This window comes from Spermophilus citellus, assembly GCF_964194105.1.
Source record: "Spermophilus citellus genome assembly, chromosome: 10".
Lineage (NCBI taxonomy): Eukaryota > Metazoa > Chordata > Mammalia > Rodentia > Sciuridae > Spermophilus > Spermophilus citellus.
Window position 1 is genome coordinate 126240854 of NC_138197.1, and position 21218 is coordinate 126262071.

The 21218-nt window shown below is 54.5% G+C and overlaps 1 protein-coding gene across 1 annotated transcript in view; it reads right to left on the bottom strand.

Moving 5' to 3' along the window:
- Positions 1–13006: 13006 nt before the first annotated feature.
- Positions 13007–21218, bottom strand: part of CACNG2 (calcium voltage-gated channel auxiliary subunit gamma 2) — a gene marked incomplete at both ends in the record, with an annotated part of 106033 nt that continues 97821 nt past the window's right edge. Inside the window, 2 exons of the mRNA XM_081310940.1 lie at positions 13007–13542; positions 14580–14720. Coding sequence (XP_081167066.1) covers positions 13007–13542; positions 14580–14720 — 677 coding nt within the window. The remainder of the gene's footprint in view (positions 13543–14579; positions 14721–21218) is intronic.

Consider the following 21218-nt stretch of genomic DNA (forward strand, 5'->3'; position numbering starts at 1 on the left):
GTATTTGGGGTTGGAGGTACATTCAGAGGGCATAGGTGCCCACAGGCGTGGGAGAGACCAGTTCTCATCTGGGCTGCATGCTGACTTCCTGGACAGTTCCCGCCCACAGGCCCCAGGACTGGACTGGGAGGGTGGCTGTGGGCTCAGGAGCTGGGAGGTCTGGCCTGGGTGGTGGTGGGGGATTCTGGGCAAGCATGTCCCTCTTCAGGCTTCAGTGCAGTCAGAGCCTTGTGGTGGCCGTCACCCACTCCTGCACACTGCAGGGGAGGGCGGGGTGGGGGAGGGCTTAGGAGGCAGGTGCGTGGGCTGGGTTGGGCTGGGGCCCAGAGGTTTCCATGCCTCAGGTGAGCGCGTGCCCACAGTGTGCAGCGGTCTCCTGTCAGGACTAGGGCTAATGCAGCAGTTGCATTGATACACATATGAAATCTTCCTCGATCCCTGCCTCCCATTTTTGAAATCAGTTTTCAAAAAATGAGTCGGGTCTCTGACAGCCTCCCATTCTTTCTCACACAGGTGAGAAAGACACCTGTGACCTGGTGGCAGAGTCGCTGACTGCCTCCTGGCTCCCTGGAGGAATAAGAGGCTCTAGCCCTGTCTTGTCTTCTCGCCGCCCCGGGCCTGGAACTGCCCTGGGCTCCTCCATGGGAAGTGCTTCTTGGAGGCTGCTGTCTGGGTGGGTGGCAGGGAGGAGGGGAAGAGCCCCCGGATCAGGTAGCTCCTTGGTTCTGCAACCTCGAGCAAGTCCCTCTGCCTCCCTTGGGGGTGGGACCTTAGAGGACCCTTTATGTCCTTTTTGGACTCTCATGAGGCCAAGAAGATGTGGGAACCTCCGTGCCCTGAGCCTGGGGCCTGGAATGGCGTGTGGCCTGGAATGGCCTGTGGCCTGGAATGGCATGTGGAAGCCACGGGCTTGGTCCAGGCCCTCGCTCTGCCGCTGTGTGGCTGTTATGTAATCTCTCTGCGCCTCGGGTCCTCATCTGTGAGTGCTTCAGCACCTCGGGAGATGAAGACTGGATTACTAGATGGCTTGGGACGGGAGAAGGGTGGCCAGGGAAGAGGAAGAAATTGGGAAATAAAGAAAGGGATTGGATGAACTCAGAGAAGAGAAGATGATTTGATCATCAGAGCTGTCCAGCAGGGAAGGCGCTGGCTGCCCAGGGCGGTTGAGGACCTCCTGCCATGGGAGACTGCTGAGGGATGAGGGACCACGTGCCATGGAGGTGTTTTCGTGAGGACTCTGCGTTGGCCACAGGGCTGATCTTTCATCTGGCAAACTTTTGGAGAGGGCTGTCCTAGACTGGCCTGGGAGGGGTCAGGGGTGACAAGGTGGATGGGATCCCACCCCTGGCCTCGGGAGCACCTGGGCTGGGCAAAGCTGAACTTGAAGTCCCTATCACCCTGGGTCAGGCTGTGGAGGGAGTGGGCTGAGGCTCTTCAGTGCGTGCCTTTGGTATTGATCCGCTGGGCTGGCGCTGGCGGGGAGCAGCGGGAGGAGGACGCTGCAGTGTTATTAGTGCGGAGGACACGCTGTAATCTGTCAGTGTCACCCTGGTCGCAGCTGGCCCGGGAGCCATCCTGCTGTTAACTCCTCCCTGCCCAGCAGCCGCCTTCCACCCAGCCCGGTTCTTGTGCAGCACCCTGGGTGTGCACCCATCTCCCTATGGGGAAATGTGAATGGTCACCTTCCCTGCTTCCTCCCGAAGGCAGCCCTCTGCCCCTGTCACACTGACTTATTCCCCAACACCTGGGCATTCCTGCCTCTGTGCCTTCAGGTACCAGAATCCCCTGTCAGGTATGACTACCAGGCTCCTCCCACCCACCCACCAACATCATCCACTGCTTCACTTACCCCAGCAACCATCCACCTTACCATCTAATCAGCCATTTATATTTTTCCATCTGTCTGTCCATCTGTCCATCCATCCATCCATCTGTCCATCTTGCAATTTGTCTCAGTCCAATCCAGTCAGTCTCAACCCAATTCAGTTTGGTTTGGTTCATCTTTCTTCAATTCACAGGCTTATGGGGCTCACCACGTGCCAAGCGAGTGACTCTCGAGGAGCCTGGGCCTGGCCTCCTCCCCACCCTCCACGGCTGGCTTTGAGTCTCACTCCTGTTCATACTGTACCAGTCCCTCCAGCAGACACCACTGGCTGTGAGGGGCCTTCCTGTGGAAGACAGTTATGTCTGGCTTTTGTGAACTCCAGGGACAAAGCCGAGACAACGGTGGGCAGAGGCCGGAGGTGGGAAGGAGGCAAGGGAGGGGCTTGGCTCTGTGGGGAAGGAGCTTCCCTTCAGCGGTGGGTGCTCTAGCAAGGACTGAGCAGGTGGGAATTAGGGGTGACGGGGTGGATTAGTGTGGGTCTGGAGACGTGAGCTCCAGGGCCGTGCACTGCCTGGCTTATTTTCCCAGCTCCACTTATTTCTGCCATGTGACTCGGGCACATAGCATAACCTCTCTGAGGCTCAATTTCTTAATTCTTAAAATGGGAAAGATGATTGACCTGTCTCAGTGTTGCTGTCAGTGTATGCCTGTGCGAGGGGAGAGCTGAATGGGTTTGCTGGAGTCATCACCACTTTTCTGGGCGTGCCAGTTGTGTCCAGGTGCTGCACTGGGAGCTTCCACTTGCTGTGTCTCCTCTGAGCATCCCAACCACCAATCCTGTGTGGGTATCACAGAGCCCAGGAAACAGAGATGAGGAAACAGAGGCTCAAGGATTCTGCCCTTGGTTTAAACCACACAGTGGAGAAAGGCAGATCTGGGCTCCAGGACAGGCCTTCCCCTCGGCTGGCCCTGCTCTCCTGCCTGCCCTCTGCGCTGCCTCTCAAGGGTGAGGACTCCGAGATGCCAAGATTCTAAGACTTCCGTCCCATGGTCTGCCTGGGCTGCACTCTTTTGGCCGTCCCTGTTTTTTCATATTGAGTTGTTGTTAGTTATTATTTGTGTGTTTTTTTTTTTCTTCCCCAGAGAGCTGGAAAGCAAGAAAAAATGCTTTCTTCCCTATAGTACCTAAAGCATTGACTTTGCCGTGAAAGGCACACAATGCACGTTTGTTTCCTTTTTTGTCTTGCTTGCTGGGAAGCTTATGCTTCTTGTCCTGTTGCTTCCTGTTAGACTCTAACCCAAAGGCCTGCCCCAGCCCTTCTGCCTCATCCTGTCTTGCTTGTCCCTTTAACCGGGATAGCCATGTGGTCTGGATCTGCTCCTAGGCCCAGGTCTTCCATGTCTCAGGAAAGGGAACTTTGCACTTATTGTTACCTCTGCCTGGAACCTTCTGCTGTCTGTCACCTCCTGCTTTGCTGCCTGTTCTCCTTACCCCTTGAGTTTCATGTAAACAGCTGTGTCTCAGAGAGGCCCCGCAGCTGTCCTGTTGGGCTTCAGAGAGGTTCCCCTCGTGTCCTTCCTGCATGCCATCCAGAGCTGGACTCCACTTCTCATCCCCTGGAACTGGACTGGGCCTTGCATTTGTTTTGACCAACAAATTGTGCTGAGACTTCTGAGACTAGACCTTCAGGTGACTGGCAGCTTCTACTCTCTGTCACTTGGAACCCAGGTGCTGTGTGAGGCCTGCATCACACAGAGAGATCACAGTGGGGAAAGTTAGGTGTCCCGGTCAGCAGGCTCCCAGCCAACGGCACTCACATCAGCCCTGGCCCTGTGCGAGAGCCAGCTTGGAGGTTCCAGCTCTGGGATCCCCCGGATGACTGCAGCCCCAGCCACCATCACGTGGAACGGGAGAACTGCCCCACTGAACCTGCAGAATTGTGACAGATACTAAAATGGCAGTTGTTCTAAGGCACGAAGTTGTTCTAAGGTAGCTTAAAGGGGGCAACTTCTTTTACTTTTTTTTAAACATTGCCCCAATGTTTTGCATTCATGATGATCTATAATTATATAATTGTTTGATTTTTTTTTTGCAGTAGTAGGGATTGCTACATCCTAGCTCTTTATTTTTTATTTTGAGACAGGGTCTCACTAAGTTGCCGAGGTTGGCATTGAACTTGCAGTCTTCCTGTGTCAGTCTTCTGAGTTGTTGGGATTACAGGCATGTGCTAATTATTTGGTTCTTGCTAATTTCCCCTGTTCCTTTCTAGACATGCTTTACAGGGCAGGGAACATGTTCATCTTGATCACTGCCCCTCGGCACTGACTAAGGAGGAGGGCATGTCGTAGTTCCCCAATGAATGAACGAATGGCATCAGTGTGGTCCTGCAGTACTCTCAAGAGCCAGTGTGGTGGTGGAGCCCAGAAGGGACTGTGCTTGAGGTTGGCGAGCTTAGACTCAACCTTAGTCTGCGCTCTCAGGGGCGCAACAGCACAGCAACCCCGAGTGTTCCTGGCACCGCCTCTGTGCCTAGACCGCCAAGCCCCTGCCTTGGAGAACCGCCCCACCTGTCTTGTTGCCCTCTGTACCTCTCTCGGGGACCTGGGAGGTGTGTGTATATAGGTGATGGGGTCAGGACAGAGCGTGGCACCAGTTAGGGCTTGGGACTCAAAGATGCCCACCTTTGGACCCCAGCTGTGCTGAAATCCCAGCCCCTCCTGGTTCTATGGTCACAGTTATTGAGTGTTCGCTTTGGTGGGAGGAAGTGCTAAATACGTTTGAGCTGGTGCTACTATGACTGCGTGCTGGGCACTACTGTGGTCACCTCATCAAATGGCTTCTGTTATTTCCCCTCTTTCATGGATGAGGCAACTGATGCTTCACTATTGGCCCGAACTCCTGCTAGTGGGTGACAAGAGCTGGGGTCTGAACCCTGGTGATGTGGTGCCCAAAGCCCCTGTTTTTCTTTTTATTTTTTTTTGGTACCAAGGATTGAACCCTGGGCACTTTACCACTGAGCTGCATCCCTAGCCCTTTTTATTTTGTATTTTGAGACAGGGTTTCACTGTTACTTAAGGCCATGCTAAGTTGCCGAGGCTGGCTTTGAACTGTGATCCTCCTGTCTCAGCCTCCAGAGCTGCTGGGATTATAGGCATGTGCCTCTGTGCCCCGCCAGAGCCCCTGTTCTTAACCCTCACACTATGCTGCCTCTCTGAGCCTCAGGTTTCATCTCTGTGAAGGGGAAGATGATATCTGCTTAATGGAACTGTGATAAAATATATTTTGGCAGTGCCCGATGCATTGCGGGTTCTCAGTAAATCCCAGTTTGTGTAGCAAGATAGATCAACAAGGGCCCGACTCGGGAGGGCTCTGTGGGCTCTACTGTGAGGCACTGCAGAACCTCTGACGGTTTCTGACCGAGTGACATAAAGAAACAGTGGTTCGGTTCAAGCCCTCCCCTTCCCCTCTGCTTCCCACCCCCACCAGTGACTAGCCTCTGGCCTGACGCTGGGGTCTGGGCTCACACCCCCAGACACTGCTCCTGAGATGAGGGCAGGGCAGGAGCTCTCCTCTCTCCCTCGAGGCCTCTTGGTCCTGCCAGTCTCATCGCGTTTCAGAGGGTCACTTCAGAGTTCCATTCGTGGCCTCATTTCCTTCTCCACATTGAGCACCAGTGACAGAGGTGCCAGGGGTCCTGTCACCATCCACTTCTTGTCCCTTGGAATGCTTCCCTAGTGGTGTGGGTAAGGTGGACTGAGGGGACAGTAGTTCCTCAGGGAGGGAGGAGGGGGATGGGAGAGAGAGAAGCTGAGAAAGAGGGGATTGAGATGGGGTGGGGCAAGACTGGACTCATTGCTTCAGGGCTGGTGCACCTGGTGACAAATTTGGGCCATCTGACCTGGCACTGTGTTCCTCTGCTCTGACAGGGCTTGAGCGCAGTCTTGCTGCACACACAGGAATACCCCTGCAGTACGGACTCGAGTGTCTGTGGTCTGTGTGTCCTTAGGAGGGCAGGGGAGAGCAGGGGGAGGGCAGGAACACCCCGGGCCAGGTGGCCTCCTGAGCTCCGCCCTGAGTTAGTCCTTTTTCCACTTGTACCGGCATTATGGAATTTCTCTGGGAGTCTCCATGTTCCCATCTGTGTCTGTCTCTCCCTCTCCTGAGAGCGTCCTCAGGATACCATGTCCTTGACATCTGTGTGCTCCCCAGAGCAAATCAAGGCTTGGTGGAGAAAACATGGTTAATAAGTGCTGAGGCTGAACGAATGTGTTTATGTAAATGGATCTAATTCCAGAGGGGTGTATGTGTGTGTCAGGGGGTGTATACATGTGTGTGCACATAGGACGAGGCACGTGGACAGAGCATGTGAACACACGCTGGAGTTTGGGTACTTCTCTCAGGTGCATACGAGTGAGACTGTTTGCACACACATGCCTGCAGAGTCACACTGGGTGCTGGTGAATGTCTAACACTGGCTCTTTGTTAAAAAACAAGCCCGCCCTGTTCATAGCGTTTGGGCATCTGAGCCATGGCCACTTCAAGTTGCCTATGTGATGTACCTGAACGTGAAGTTGGGAAGAAAGGCATATGGTTGGCTCGCAGGGGCCCTTAGGAGCTAGCCTGGCGCACCTTGGGACTGGGATGTGTGACAGAGAGTGGTAGGGAGGGTGGTGGGCAAGTCCTTATCAGGGAGGAAAAGCTGCAAGCTGGCTGGGAGCTGCTTCTTTTTTTTTTTTTTTTTAAGATATAGGCATGACGGGTTGAAAGCCCCCCCCCCTTTTTTTTAAAGAGAGAGTGAGAGAGGGGGGAGAGAGAGAGAGAGAGAAAATTTTTAATATTTATTTTTTAGTTCTCGGCGGACACAACATCTTTGTTGGTATGTGGTGCTGAGGATCGAACCCGGGCCGCACGCTTGCCAGGCGAGCGCGCTACCGCTTGAGCCACATCCCCAGCCCCTGGGAGCTGCTTCTTTGGGGAGCCCAGGCATGAGGGGAGCAGGCAGTTGTTGGCCATCAGCCAGCTTTTTCGCATCACTTGGAAACCAGTCCAAACTGATGCTCCTTGTTAGGCTGGTCTAAATGCTCTCTGAGAGGCCCACCTGCCTCACCCTGCAGATGCTTTGAGAGTTCATGGAGTTGGGTGAGGACAGCAGGACAGCAGGACTCATCCTGGAACTGAATGAAGGAGGAATGAACTTCCAGGCTCCAGCAGGGGGTGTGGCTGGGAACAATGGCTGAGGCTGGGGTCCTGAGCTTCCTGAGGGATTTTCAGGGCACATATATCATTTGTCCTCTCTGGACTCCGATTGTGAGTTCCTTCCATGAAGGGACAGGTCTTCAGAGCTCCATGGCCTCTTATCTGATTCTATGGGAACCAGAGACCTAAGGCTGGGCTCTGAGTACTGAAATCTATATTCAAAAGCCAGACAGAGAAAGGCTGTATTGTCACTAGATGGAGAGAGGCCTGTGATGGACCCTGGGTCTTAGGGCACCCTGCTGTGGCCCTCCGCAGACCATAGGAGGAATAGACCAAGGCCAAGGGAATGGGCTCCCCCAACCCCTGCCCTTCTGGACCTTGCTCTGGTGCCTGCTACTCTAGATTTCTGCCCAAAGGGTTCCACCAAGCCAGCTTCCACGATTGGCCACCATTTGTGGTAGACAGGCCCAAGGGCTGACCAAGGAGTGCTGTTTGGGGAACTTGGCTGTGCTGCTGGGGTGTGCTCCCTTTGCGGGAGATGCCCCTCACATGCTGAATGCGGCTGGGGCAGGGAGGGAAGGGACAGGCTGGGGGTGAGAAGCTAGGGTCCAGGCTACCATGGTGGGCTTGTGCTGTGCTGTCACTCTCAGGGCAGAATTCAGAGGAGGCTGAGAACTCGAAATCCAAAACTAGCATCTGAGGTTGTCACAAAGAAACAGTGTCAGGACAGAGGATAGAACATACGGCTAATTTGATTCATTGCTGTTAGTGTTTAGACTCGGGATCTTTGAGCTTCCACTGGCCTCTTGTTCTGGGCCTTGCAATTGTTTCTGGTGAGCCCAAAAAAGAGGTGATTGGAATTTGGGGAGAGAGGGCTTGGCACTGTGACCCCCCAGAGACTGGGCCTGAATTGAGCAGAGATATTTGAACATTGGTCAGTTCTAGGGTACACTGTTTCAGGGCTTTGTGGTTTGAGCTTCCTCCCTCAGGTCTCACCCAAGGCCATCTCCTTCCTCTTCAGCCCCAGGACAGCTGAATGGTGGCCGAGCTTCCTTCCCTAACCTCAGACAACCTCTCCCCTCCCAAGACCCCTACTCCCTCAGGCTTCTGAAGCAGCCCTGGCGTCAGGGTTGGGACTGTAGTGTGTGGTACTCCCCAGGTCCTGCTACTGGGCAGTTGACCCTGGCTATTTCTAAGGTGACTTGGTGCCCCCCATTGGTCACTTTTCTGGACCTCCAAATGACAATATTAAAATAACCAGGTCAGTGAGTCCCAATCATCCTAACTAACGAGACCTCAGAGCCTTTTTGGTGTGTGCCAATTGATGTCTGCTGGGCGGGAGGCAACCTGTTCCTCTCTCCTGAGCACTGTGCCCTGACCGTGCTGCTGGGCTGCTCTCTTCCCTGTGGTTCACCATGGCATCTGTGGTGAGCTCCTACCTGACCTTCAAGACCCAGGATGATAAATTCAGTAAGGAAATGGGGAGGTGGGTGAAGAAAGCATTGGAAGGAGGGCAGGTGGGTGTTTTAAGATTTGCCAACAGGCCGAGCATGGTGGTGTTTGCCTGTAATCCCAGCAGCCAGCCTCTGCAACTGTGAGGCACTAAGCAACTCAGTGAGACCCTGTCTCTAAATAAAATACAAAATAGGCCTGGGGATGTGACTCAGTGGTTGAGTGTCCCTGAGTTCAATCCCTGATACTAAGAAAAAAAATTTTTGCCAACAGATGCATCAAGTTTTTGTTTGCTTACGTGTTGATTTGATTTTGAAACACTGGCTTTCCACCCTCATCCTCTTCAGCATGACAGCTTTTTAAGGATCAAATGAATTAATGAAATGTATTCAGATCATTTTCAGAGGTGCTAAGCCCTCCTTCAAATCACTGGCCCTGGCAGTCTGCTGGTCCAGCTGGGTGGTGGTGGCCTAGTTCTTTAACTGCTCTCAAACAGGGCCTTTTTCCAATGTCAAGGGTCAGATTCTCTCGTTGATGTCCCATCTCTTCAAGCTGAGAGAGCTCCAGATGGTCCCACAAGACCCTCTCCACTCTCTGCCACCTCGTGGTCCCCTTGAGCAATCTCTCTCTTTAGGCAGGATGCAGAATAAGCTGGCAAGGTCAAGGTCATGTCCACTCTGGGGTGCAGCTCTCCAAGGGAAAACAGAAACCCAAGGCCATGCCTGGGATGTTGAGTGGGGCTCCTTTATTCTGAAAGAGGAAGCTGAAGGATGTCATGGGCCCACCTGGGCTGCCATGCTGAAACTGGGGAGGTTTGCTCGAGTTGTTGGAGTGTGAGGGAAGATATGGATTGGCCTTGACCTTGGCCATGCAGAGGAGGCTGCTGCTGGGTGCTGCCCAGCATTGGCTGGTGCTGCCTTTGGGGGAGGTGAGCCCCTTGTCCCTGGAGCATGCAGATTCAGTAAGGGATATTTCAGAGAGGGCTCATGATGATGGCATCCAAGCCTCCCATCCCCCAGCTCTGAGAATCCGTGGCCTTAGATTGCTGCAAATGGAATGCCAAGAACTGGGAAACCAATGAAAGAAATCCACTGAAGTGAGGACCAAGCTATAAAAAAAAAATCTTTATTTCATGTACCAGGATTTTTTTTTTTTTTTTTTTTTGAGTTTTCTGATTTTTAAAATTTTTTTCTGTTAACAGTCTGAAAAAAAAAAAAAAAGGACCCACCAAGAAAATAAAATGGAGGTTGATTTCTTGGACTGGTTGGAGCTGGACATGAGCAGTCATCCACCCTGGGAAGCAGTGCCCTGGCAGTCCGAGTCCCAGCTCCTTCCCTCCTGGCCCCCTAGCCCTTTCTTGGCCACTCTGGTGTCTCCCACGCCCCCACCCCCATGGCCTTCTCCAAGCAGCCTCAGGCCCCAGGCCTTGCCGCCTGGCCAGGAGAGAAGTGTGATCGCCAGCCCAAGTCCTCCACAGAACTCTGAGAACCGGTGCCAGTTCGCCTCTCTGGCTGGACTGTGCCCACTGGTCGGCCGTGCGCCCCGGGCCCCTCCTTCTCTCCAGGTCTTGATCCGTACCGCTTTGGAATCTGGTGGGGTGGTTGCAAGTGGGGTGGGGAAGGGATAGACTGCCATTCCTGCCCACTCTGAGAGATACTCTGTTGTCATCACAAACTAAGTGGCCCCCACTGCGGAGCCTGGGACCCATGGCTGCCCCCTGCACTCTGGGCTGAGCTGGCAGATGGTCTGCCTTGTGCTGGGGCTGGGTTGTAAGCTCCAGCTGCTGAGCTGGGGCAAGAACCTTCTCTTACAGACAAAAGGCAGGAAGGGCAGCTGGGAGTGTGAAGCTCAAGGACCCGTCCAGTCTCCCCTCCTGCTCCCCAGAGAGCTCCACCTGGGAGACCTCGGGGCTGCCAGTGGGGAACGTGCAGACAGGTGGCTGCTGCAGGCGTCAGGGGCCACAGTGCGTGGACTGGCTCACAGGCTGGTTGGAAGTAAGTTTCTAGCATGGAAAAGCTGTTGGATTCTGCTCAGTCTGAACTGGCCCTTGTTGCTTTGGGCAAGAAAAGGGAGAAATCTGGGTGTCCCCGCGCTGTAGTGGGTAGTGAAGTTTAAGCTTGGTCTGGGGCTCTCCCGGGGACAGGGATGGCACTCTGTTGTCTCCATAGAGGGAGATTCTTGTCCCCTCCTGGCAAACCTCAGAGATCCTCTTTTTTACTGACTCCCAAAGACAGTGGAGGACTCCGGCGGCTGACTTCTTCTCTCAAGGGAGTCTCTTCACTCTCTACAAAGGGGCTATGGCATTAAAGAAAAGGGACACAAGATGAAGAGTGGCTTTGGGGACCTCTTTGTCTTTTTTCTCATTGAATGGCAGGATACATTGGCTGTCGTGTGTATATTTTTGCTTTGACATTGGATGTGGGATAGGGGGCTGGGGAGCACAGTGAGGAGGCATATGGTGTGAGTGTGTGTGTGTGTGTGTGTGTGTGTGCACGCGCGCACGTGTGCAGGGGATGGGAGAGAGAGAGAGAGACTGACTGACAACTTGGGAATGTTCTCAATGTCACTGGAACACAGTGGTAGCTGTTTTATCATCCCTGGCGTGTTCCTCTGGAACGATCTTAAAAGTCAGATACATGGGACAAGAACCGGTTTTTGGAGCTCATTGGTCAGTGCACACGCTTACTCAGGGGAAGTGAAGGCCCAGAGAGGCCACAGAACAAGGAAGTCCAGAATCCAGTCCTGGGTTCCAGACCAGTGCCGTTTCCATGCATGTGTGTGTGTGTGTGTGTGTGTGTGTGTGTGGTGTGTGCAGTGTGTGGGCATGCAGAAGCACAGAGGCCAGCGTGGGGTTCTGGTGTCATTGTCCATGGCTCTGTGTGTGAGGGGCTGGTTTTCTCCCTGGCTGTGTGTGGGGTGGGAGGGTGTGGTCTGAGTGTGTGTCCCTGTGCACAGGGGCTGTGCCAGGCTTAGCCAACTGGACTGGATGGGTGTGTGAGGAGGTTGGGGTGGGGCCTCCTTCTCTCCCACATTAGCAGCACTTCCTGATGGAAGGAAGAGATCTTTCCAGCAAACTCCCTGCCGCTCACTGGGGCCTTTCTCCTCCTCCCGTGGCTTTAAGCCCAGCTCACATCTCACACAACAGTTTTGTATTCTTAATGGATTTGTATATTTGTTTTCTGTTTTGTCTTTACAAGTTCCCTGCTAAATTTTAAGTCCCCCACCCACCCCATTTTTGTTTTCACAGTTTAAAGCTGGAAAAGAATTAAAAGAAAAATACTATCTGATTTTCTTGCAAGTAAATCCACTTATTATATATTTACATTTATTTATAGTCTGTGGTTTTTTTATTAAAAAAAATCACCACTTGTTTTTCCTTTTTCTTTTGTAAAAAGAAACCTTTTTGCAGTGTCACTGTTGGACCCGCTGGGCCCCAAGGGGGCGCCAGTGAGTCTAAGGACCCCCCAAGGGTCAAAGAGCCCCTTTCCCAGGGGTCTGGAGGCCTATGAGTTGGGGGTTCACTATCGCCCCAGGGTCACGGGGTGGCCCTGAGGGGAGGGGTGAGGAGGGAGAGCTGCTTTATATCCCCGGGGGGTGGGTGTCTCCTGACCCCAATGACAGGAGCTTGGGGGTGGTGACCCCAAAAGGCTCACCCTGAGGGTTCCGGGGTTTCGGTGTCTCGATAGGAGGCAGCCGTCCCTTCTCTTTCCCTTTCCTCGAGGCTAGAAGTCATCACAGTGGGTTAAGGACCATTAAGGACTGGGAACCTGGGGCTGGGCGAGCCCCTAGCGCACCCCCTCCAGGCACCTAACGGACAGGAGGGACCAAGGGCTCTGGTCACCTGGAGGCCTACAATTGATTGCCCCATCAGTGCTGGGCGGAGCCGGCTCTTGAGCCACTGAGCATTCCCAGCGTCCCCAGGGCACACTCCCAGGGGCTCCAGGGACCTGGCAGTGACCACAGGCTCCCCTGGCCCCTGGGGGCCCCTGAGTCTCCACCCCGCACTCTCCTAGGGAGGCAGGGCCCGCTGGGGTTAAAGGGAACTGAATACTTTTGATTTTTTAAATTCTCCCGCAGTTAAAAAGAAAAAGAAGGTAACAAAACCCCCTAATAAATACAAAGAGCAGTCCTTTTCCTTCCACTCCTCTCCTCTCTGTCTCTCTCTCTCTCTCTTTTTGCTTTAATGTTATCTTGGTTCCCTTTTATTTTTTCATTTAAATTGGTTTTTATTAAATGTTAAAATAATGGTACATGGGAAATCATGCATTTTCTTTTAGATTTATTTCTAGTTTTAATTGTTTATCCCTCGCGCTTTAGTTTAAAGTTTAAAGTTTTCCCGCATTGCCTGTTTTGCTTCTTTGTTCCTCTTGTATTTTGTTCTTTTTTTTTTTTTTAAATTTACTTGCTATTTTTTCTCTTTTTTTGTTTTGTTTTGTTTGTTTCGTGTTTTTTGCTCGCCGAGGTCACCCAGGGCCCTCCCCGCCCGCGGGCCCCTCTGCCTGCCCGCCAGCCCACCCGTCCCGTCAGGCCCTTCACACGGGCGTGGTCCGGCGGTTGGCTGTGTTGGAGTGGAGAGAGTCCTTGTTCTCCTTCTGGATACAGTTGTGGACCTGGAGGAAGCTGTTGTCCCTGTCCGAGTTGTAGGTGGCGGTGGGCGTGGTGGCGGCCTTCAGGGGGTCCCGGCTGAGGGTGTACATGGAGATCTCCGTGGACGGCAGGGTGTTGAAGCCCTTGACGCCCACGGGCGAGGCGTCCCTGGAGTGCGAGGGCTCGGTGGAGCGCGAGCTGGAGCGGCTGCGGCGCTGGTAGCGGTAGCGGTAGCTGGGGATGCGGGTGATGGCCGAGGCCTGGAGGTAGTCCGTGGCGCGGGCCGTGGCCCGCAGCTGTTTGTGGCGGTCGATGAACATGTGCACCGCCAGCACCCCGACCATCTCGGCAATGATAAAGGACAGGGCCCCGAAGTAGAAGGACCAGCCGTAGGAGTAACTATTCTTTTTGGAGTCGCTCTTGGAGGGGTCCCCGGCATTGGCAGATATGTACACTATGATGCCGATGATGTTACTAAGACCTGTGGGCACCAGGGGTGGGCGGGGGACCAGAGAGGATGGGTTAGTTCCGGAGGATGTGGGCCATCGGGCAGGATCACAGGGCAGGGACAGCTGGGTAGCCTTCCCTTTCAGTGATGCACAGGTGGATGGGTAGAGAGGGACACTGGCGGACTTCACCTTAATATTGTACCATCTAGAGGGGAAGGATGGTGAGACAGACACGTGGAAAGAGTGGAGAGGAGAGAGGTGCTGGTCATCGGATCGGGAATAACAATAGATGCTGTTTATTGAGCAGCCTTCTCTGCTTAGTGCTTCGTGAACAGTTTACAGATGAGGAGTCAGAGAGGTTAAGCCACTTGCTCAAGGCAGCACAGGGATTTGAAGCTGGTATAACAGGAGGTTGACTGGCTCTGGGAACCATTGCTTGCATTCAAAGCCTTTGGCAAGTGAAGCTTTGTCTCAGTTTCCCCCTCTGTAAACTGGGGGTGATAGCAGACCTGACCCCCTGAGGGGCCGTGGGGAGGGTTACATAAAGGAACACTCGTGGATGCTCTTGGCTCCTGGGACATGGTAAATGCTCCTTAGATGTTAGTCAGTTCTACTAAGTGGCTCATGACACGCTCCTTTTCTGGCCCCTGAGGCGAGTGTGACTGGTTAGAGGTCGGATTTGGGGACCTGCCTGCTACCACCTGGCTGGGACCGTGAGGGCCGGTCCTCCCTTCACTTCTAGGCTGGAGCTGGGCATCACGTGGATGGCCTTTTCAGTTTGCGGGTACTGTAGGGCAGAGGACAGGTGGGGACAGGCCTAGCACTTGAGAGGGCCCAGGATTTGAGTTGGAAAATGGTGGGAGGATGATGGCCTCTGGGCCAAGGGAAGGGGTGTTCCTGTGGGACTCCGAGGGGCTGGAGGTGGTGCCCAGCCGGGCCTTCCCCTGAGTGAAGCCTCGAGGTGCCCTGCCCTCTCAGTGCCTCTGCCAGGTCCTCCCGTCCCGGGCTGGGGTGTCCTCTCCCCTCCATTGGGCCCAGGCTCTCGCCTGCCTGGCTTGGTGGCCATTACCTGCAGACACGAAGAAGATGCCGGCGCTGAGGATGATGTTGTGCCGGGTCTTGTAGAACTCGCTGGCTGCGATGCAGAGGCCACCCATGAAGAGCAGGATCACGCTCAGGATTGGGAAGATGCTCGAGGCCCTCACAGCCCCTGCGGAACAGGAGGGTCATGGGGGGAGAAAGGCCAGGCTGTGAGTCTGGGGACTGTGGGGAGCCGTGGGAGGGCGGCCACACCACGGAGTGGGAAGGAGAGTGAGCGCTGGCCAGTCCCCAGGGGCTCCTTGCTGCCTCCAGGACCAGACTCCAGCACTTCCAGACACAGGCCCCGTGTGAGGTGGCCGCCGCCTGCCCCCAGCTGCATGCTCCAGGTCCCCATGGCGTCGCGTGCTGCCGACTTCTCACAGGCCAAACTTTCTTACTGGAACGTCTCTCCTGGTCTTTATTTTGTGAACTTCTATTCATCCATCAAAACCCAGCTCCAAGTCCCTCCTCCATGAAGCCTTCCCTGACTTCCTTAGGCCAAGTCATTAGTCTTTTCCTCTGTGCTCTGGGGCACGTGGGCACACTGAGGGGCAGTGAGGTATGGTTAGGTGAACCCGTGGCTGGTCTGGAATCTGGCTGAGGCACTTGGTAGCCTTGTGTAAGTGAGGGAGCTGGCCTCTTGTGCCTCAGTTTTCTTGTCTATAAAACAGTGATGGTAAGAGCACTGGCCTCCTGAGGTGGTTGTGAAGATTAAATGAGCTGATTCAGGTAATTCATTTATGAGAGAAAGTCCCTGGGAAAACAGTGATGGTTGTAACCATAACCACTGAGGCCCCGCCCTCAGTCACAGGCCTCACAAAGCGACCACCCTGGCTTGTTTTCCCAGTACTTTTCTGTCCACCTAAGGGCATAGCAGGCTCTCAGAAAAAGCTGGTCAAGTGAATAAAGGTGGGATGGTCCAGAAAGAGGAGGAAACAGACACATTTCAAGAAAAGAGAAGTAAAACCCAAAATGCAAATCCTTGGGGATAAGGTAAGAAGGAAGGGCTGGGGAAGGGATGGGGAAGAAAAGGATATTTAGTTCTGTGTTTATTTTGAGGTGCTGGAGCCAGGGGCTTTCTCAGGCTCAGCAGGCCCTCCACCATTGAGCTGCACCCCAGCCCCCAAAGAATATTTCAATAAAAAGGGAGAAATGACAGAGGACAAAGGCCACAGCTCCTGTGGGAAGAGGGTGCCGATGCTGAGGTGGAGGGGACAGTGGCTGGTGGCCAGGTTGGGGTGCCCTGGCAGGACCAGTGTCTGACTGAGGGCTGGAGTGTGGGGACCTCCACAAAGTGTCTCTGCAAAATCAACTATATATATGTATATATATTATCCAAATTCAAATAGGCAGTGAGGGACCTCAGGATGGTGGCTGACGCCCTGTCCCGGGGCTGTGGCCAGGCAGGGCAGAGCCGATCCCAGCCCACCCGAGGCTACAGAGTGGGGAAGGATCTGCTTCAGATGCCTCTGTGGCTTTCATGGCTTCTGGGGACACTGAGTCATGTTAGGCATAGGGCTCTTGGCCAAGCCCAGGCCACAGTGACAAGAACTCCCCCCATCCCCTCTGTGGGTGGCAAAATGACCAAGAGGGATCCATGAAAGACCACATCTATCTAGACTGACTGATGGACGGACTTCCTCCCTCCCTCCCTCCATACTGAAATTGAACCAAGAGGCGCTCTACCACTGAGCTGCATCCCCAGCCCTTTTTATTTTTAATTTTGAGCCAGGGTCTTGCTCAGTTGCTGAGGCTGGCCTCAAACTTGCCATCCTCCTGCCTTAGCCTCCTGAGGAGCTGGGATGACAGGCCCAGCCTATCCAGACTTTTCAAAGATGGCTTTAGGTAGTTTTCTGTGACACGTGCTGTGAAGACCTTCCATCCCCTTCCTTCCGTCTACAGTGAAGTCTACGCTGCTCACTACTGCTATTGGTGAGAGTGTGTGTGTGTGTGTGTGTGTGTGTGTGTGTTTCTGTGTGTTGAGGGGGGAGACTTGAAGGGGGGTGGAGCTCTGTCTCCAGATCTGCATAGGGCAGAACCCAGCAGCACCTGTGGAAGCAAGTGTGAGGCCAGGTGTGCGGGCAGCTGACCTGTGGAGCAGTCTCGGTGCCTGCAGGGGCATGGCTGCTCACACCCCAGGTCCTAGTGGGATGGTCTGTCCTGCAGGTCATTTCTAAAACAGTGTGCTCTGCCCCCAGCCTGATCCCCAGCACAAGCACCCCCGCACCCCACACAGGCAGAGACGCGCTTGCCTTTACGAGCATGTGGCGATGGCAGGAGAAGAGGTGGAATATTTGTTAAGCACCAGTTCTGTGTGGGGTCTTGAGCAGTCACCAAACACATATTCTGTATTTTCATCTTATAACAACCCTCAGAATGTGTTTTTTGTCCCAATGTGAGATGACAAAACTGAGGTTCAGAGAGGTGAAGTAACTTGTCCGAGACTACCCAGCCAGTGAGACTGGATTCCAATCTAGATGACCTCTGTGCTCTCCCTATATGACTTCTAAGGAACATGGAAAAGGTGCCGAAGGGTCTGGAGAGCCATGTTTTGATCTTAGTTGTGCTGCTCACTTGCTGTGTGGCTAAGGCAGGTACCTCACCCTCTCTGTTTTTCTCATATGTGAGATGTGGTGTGAATGATTAGGTGATTTCCAATGGTTCTCCTCTCTGCATATGGCTGGGGAGAAGAAAGAGGAGAACAAAGAGGAGGACATGGCATGACTTCTGAGGGGCAGCAGTGCCTGCTCAGATGAGCAGGGCAGAGGGAGGCCAGAGCCCTGCAGGAAAGCAGGCTCTTCCTGCCCGTGGTGGGCCTGTGTCTGGCAGGCTGGACGGCACTGGGAGTGCAGAGGACCTCGCAGCAGCCCAGACCGACCTTTCCAGCTCAGCTGCTTCTGCTGTGGGATCCAGAGGTCCCGATTTGGCCCTCCTGCCAGCAGAGGAGGGAGCCGGGGTGCTGCCTGTGTGTACGCATGGGTGTGTGCGTGTGTGTGCGTGTGTGTACGTGTGCAATGAGGGCACAGATGTGTGGGTAAAGATGGAGGGAGGCAGAGGTAGAAGGTTGTGTTGCAGCCAGCAGAGGACAATGTAGAGGACACGGACCTGCTTTGGGAGGCAGGAAGCTAGCTCTAAATAGTGGCGGCCAGCAGGGAACACGGAAGAGCCAGCCAGGCCAGCCTCTCTCAGAGAGTCCTCTTCACCAGGAAAGAGGAGGCCGGAGCAGCCAGTAAACAGCACCGTGCCCAGGGCTGGACTGTGCAGGGCTCAGACCCAGGCTGGGTAGGGGCTGGAGCTAGTGCCTGGGGACCTCTGTGTGGAGGAGCCTCTTGAGCCAGGTCTTTCTGCTTGGGGAGTGTCACACCTGAGTTTAAACCCTGGCTTTTCACTCACTGGGTGACCCTCGGACAAGGGTCTTTACCTGTCTGAGCCTCAGTTTCCCATCCTGTAAAATGGCAATAGTGGGAATAATAGTATCCAGCTCCCAGGAGCTCTGGAGAGCCGCACCCTGCAAGTGCAGTCTGTGGACCAGCAGCATCTGCGTCTCTGCGGGGCTGGGGAAATGCAGATCCCAGGTCTGGTGGGTATCAGGGACTGAACCCAGAAGTGTATAACCACGGAGCTGCACCCCAGCCATTTAATTTTTTTTTTTTTAAATTTACGGTCTGCTAAGTTGCTCAGGACCTTGCTAAGTTGCTGAGGCTGACTTTGAACTCGCAATCCTCCTGCCTTAGCCTCCCGAGCTGCTGGTATTTCAGGCATGTGCCACTATGCCCCACAGAATCTGTTTTCAGGATATGCTCATGACAAGGTTTGTACATGCATAAAAGTGCGAGAGATGCCTTTGTAAGGATCAAACCGGGAAATACTGGGACCATGAACAACGCTGGAGGTGGACAGTGACAGACAATAATTTTGATTATTTCTCAGGCTCCTCCAAATATCACTCCCCCACAAATTCCCAAGGAGCTCCATGTGACACTCCCCTGTGTATTTGGTACAGAGAATTAGTGTATTCCAGGGACTTTTAAGCACTGTACGTACATCAACTTGCTCATTCTCATTACAGCCCTGTGAAATAAGTCCTTCAATCGCATCCATTTACAGAGATTAAAACTGAGGCACAGAGAGCCTTTTATCCAGGGTTTGTGAACTCAGGTCCGTGTCTGATCACAGTGCTCTGCTGTTTAGCAATCCTCTGAGCTCCTGTGGGATCAGGGAGGCTGAGGCAGAGATGTTGGAACTGAGAGATGACTATGCTGGGCCCAGGGGGCGCAAGGCTATGGGCAGAGCCAGGCGGGTCTGGGAGGTGTTAGGAGGTGGCTTAAGTTCTGTGGATGGAGAATGGAGAGAGAAGAGGTGGCCGCAGGGATGACTTCTAGATCTTGGACTTGCAAGCTGGAGGATAAAGCAGTTTTTGAGACTAGAAGAGCTTCAGGCCAGGAGTGGGAGGAGGTGGGGGGCAGCTTGGCACATGGGAGTTGGAGATGCTCTGGGGATGCACCCATGAGTGTGGAGAGGCACTGAGTGTCGGGGGTGGGCACAGAGCTGTGGTCTGGGCTGAGGCTGGACATTGGGATTCAGGGGCACACAAGTGAGCCCTGAAGGCTTGCCCAGGGAGGAGCAGGTTAGGCCCGAGGCTTAGGAAGCCCCCATATTTGGTGACTGGCTCAGGAAGACTGAGGACAAGTCATGTAGTGTCCCTTGGTCTCCTCTTCCTTCTGCAAAATGGGGGTGAAAATCTTAACCTGGGTTTTCCTGATGGGGTTGTAGTGTTTAAATAAGAACGAGGAAGTTTTGAGAGTGTAGAATGTTGGTAAACTGGGATTTATGATTCTCTGTGTTAGGGGCCAAAATGAGGAGTAGGCAGAATGCCCAGGAAGGAAGGAAGTGACCTCTTGCCCTTTGAAAGGGGTGGCCAGAGCCACACATTCCTTGCTGATCCTGTTCTTGTCCAGTTCCATTGGCAAATCATGGGATCTGTGTCCCAGGAGGTCCAGCCCCTGTGGCCACCAGGCTGTGACACTGCTCTTCAGGGTGGGCACAGTTGGTAGACGGCTACACCACAGGGACGAGGCCACCCCGTTCTTGCTCTCTGTCTGGTAGAGGAGGTGGGTGTGGCCAGTGGGGTGGGCATGCGGAGGTCAGCAGACCTGGGTCGGGATGGCTCTCCGTGCAACAGGGGGTGTGCTCCCCCCCTCTGGCCTCTGGTCTTCACTCGGGGGGGGGGGGGCTGGCCGAGGGGATCTCTAGGGCCCTGTTCGTTGGGTGGTCCTGTGTCCTCAGACCAGTGCTCCAGAACGGCCTGCGTCTCACCCACCTGAGCTCCCCGCCTCAACAGCACGGGAGGAAGGTCCCGAGTCCTGGGCACCGAGTTCTGCTCTTTATGTCTGTGTCCCATTTGGGATTTGATCCATTCCCATGGGACAGAATCGCAGATGGGCCGGGCGGGAGGAGCTTTCTAGACTGTTGGGCTTTGACCCTCCCTTCAGTCCTGCTCTGCTGGATGGTGTAGCCACACTGTGTGTGTGTGTGTGTGTGTGTGTGAGAGAGAGAGAGAGAGAGAGAGAGAGAGAGAGAGAGAGAGAGGGAGAGAGGGAGAGAGGGAGAGAGGGAGAGGGAGAGAGGGAGGGGGAGGGGGAGGGAGAGGGAGAGGGAGAGGGAGGGAGAGGGAGAGGGAGAGGGAGAGGGAAGGAAAAGAAAGGAGAGGAGAGGGAGGGAGAGAGAGGGAGAGAGAGGGAGGCAGTCCTCAGGGACGCGACAGGGCTCCTGGGAGAGGGCTGAGTTCGTGTGCGCGAGGCCCTGGGTTCCATCCCCAGCACCACAAAAACCAAAAGGAAGACTGAGGTGATTGCCAGGATCCTGGGCTCGGAGATGGACTGCTAGGCTGGGGTCCTGGCCCCCCACTGACTGCGTGGCCTCTGTGCCTCACCTTTCCCATCTGCATAAGGGGGACACAGGCCATCTGAACCTCAGAGGGCAGTGGTGAGGGTGAAGTCAGATGGTGTCTCAGGCATGGGGCTGGGCGCAGGTCAAGAGCCCGCCAGCCTTTGTGGTTCTGCTGCTGCATATGGAAAGTGCCTGGCTTTGGGAGCGCCAGCTGTGCAGGGTGCCCAATGCTCGCCATTCCCTGCTGTCTGCGGTGACGGGCTCAGGAGGGAGCCACCCGAGCGCCCTTCCCAGCCGTGCTGCCTGGTCCCCGTGCCTCAGTTTCCCCTCTGCTGTTTGGAAGTCATGAGCGTGGCCAGCTCCTGGCCTCCTGTGGGGAGGGACAGTTAACAGCTGAGCCGCTAGGACGGGCCTGGCCCCTGAGGAGCCCAGGAGGTGTCCCTTATCAGGACAGCAGAGCTTGGTGTCGCTGTTTCCGTTGGCTTTGGGCAGAGGTTGGTGTGTCTTCAAGGACACGTTTCCACTCGTCCCTGAACCCAGCGGAGTGGCAGCGACCAGCCAGCGGTAAACAGACGGCAGGGCCAGCACCTGAGGCTGGGAGGGCAGGAAGCGGCGCCTTTTGGGGAATGTTCTGCTCTGTTCTGTGGCTGCACCAGCGCAGAGGACGCCTCCTCACTGGGACGTGGTATTCGCAGCTGCCCTGGTTCTGAGAGGGAGGGGAACCCGCTGGGTGGCCCGG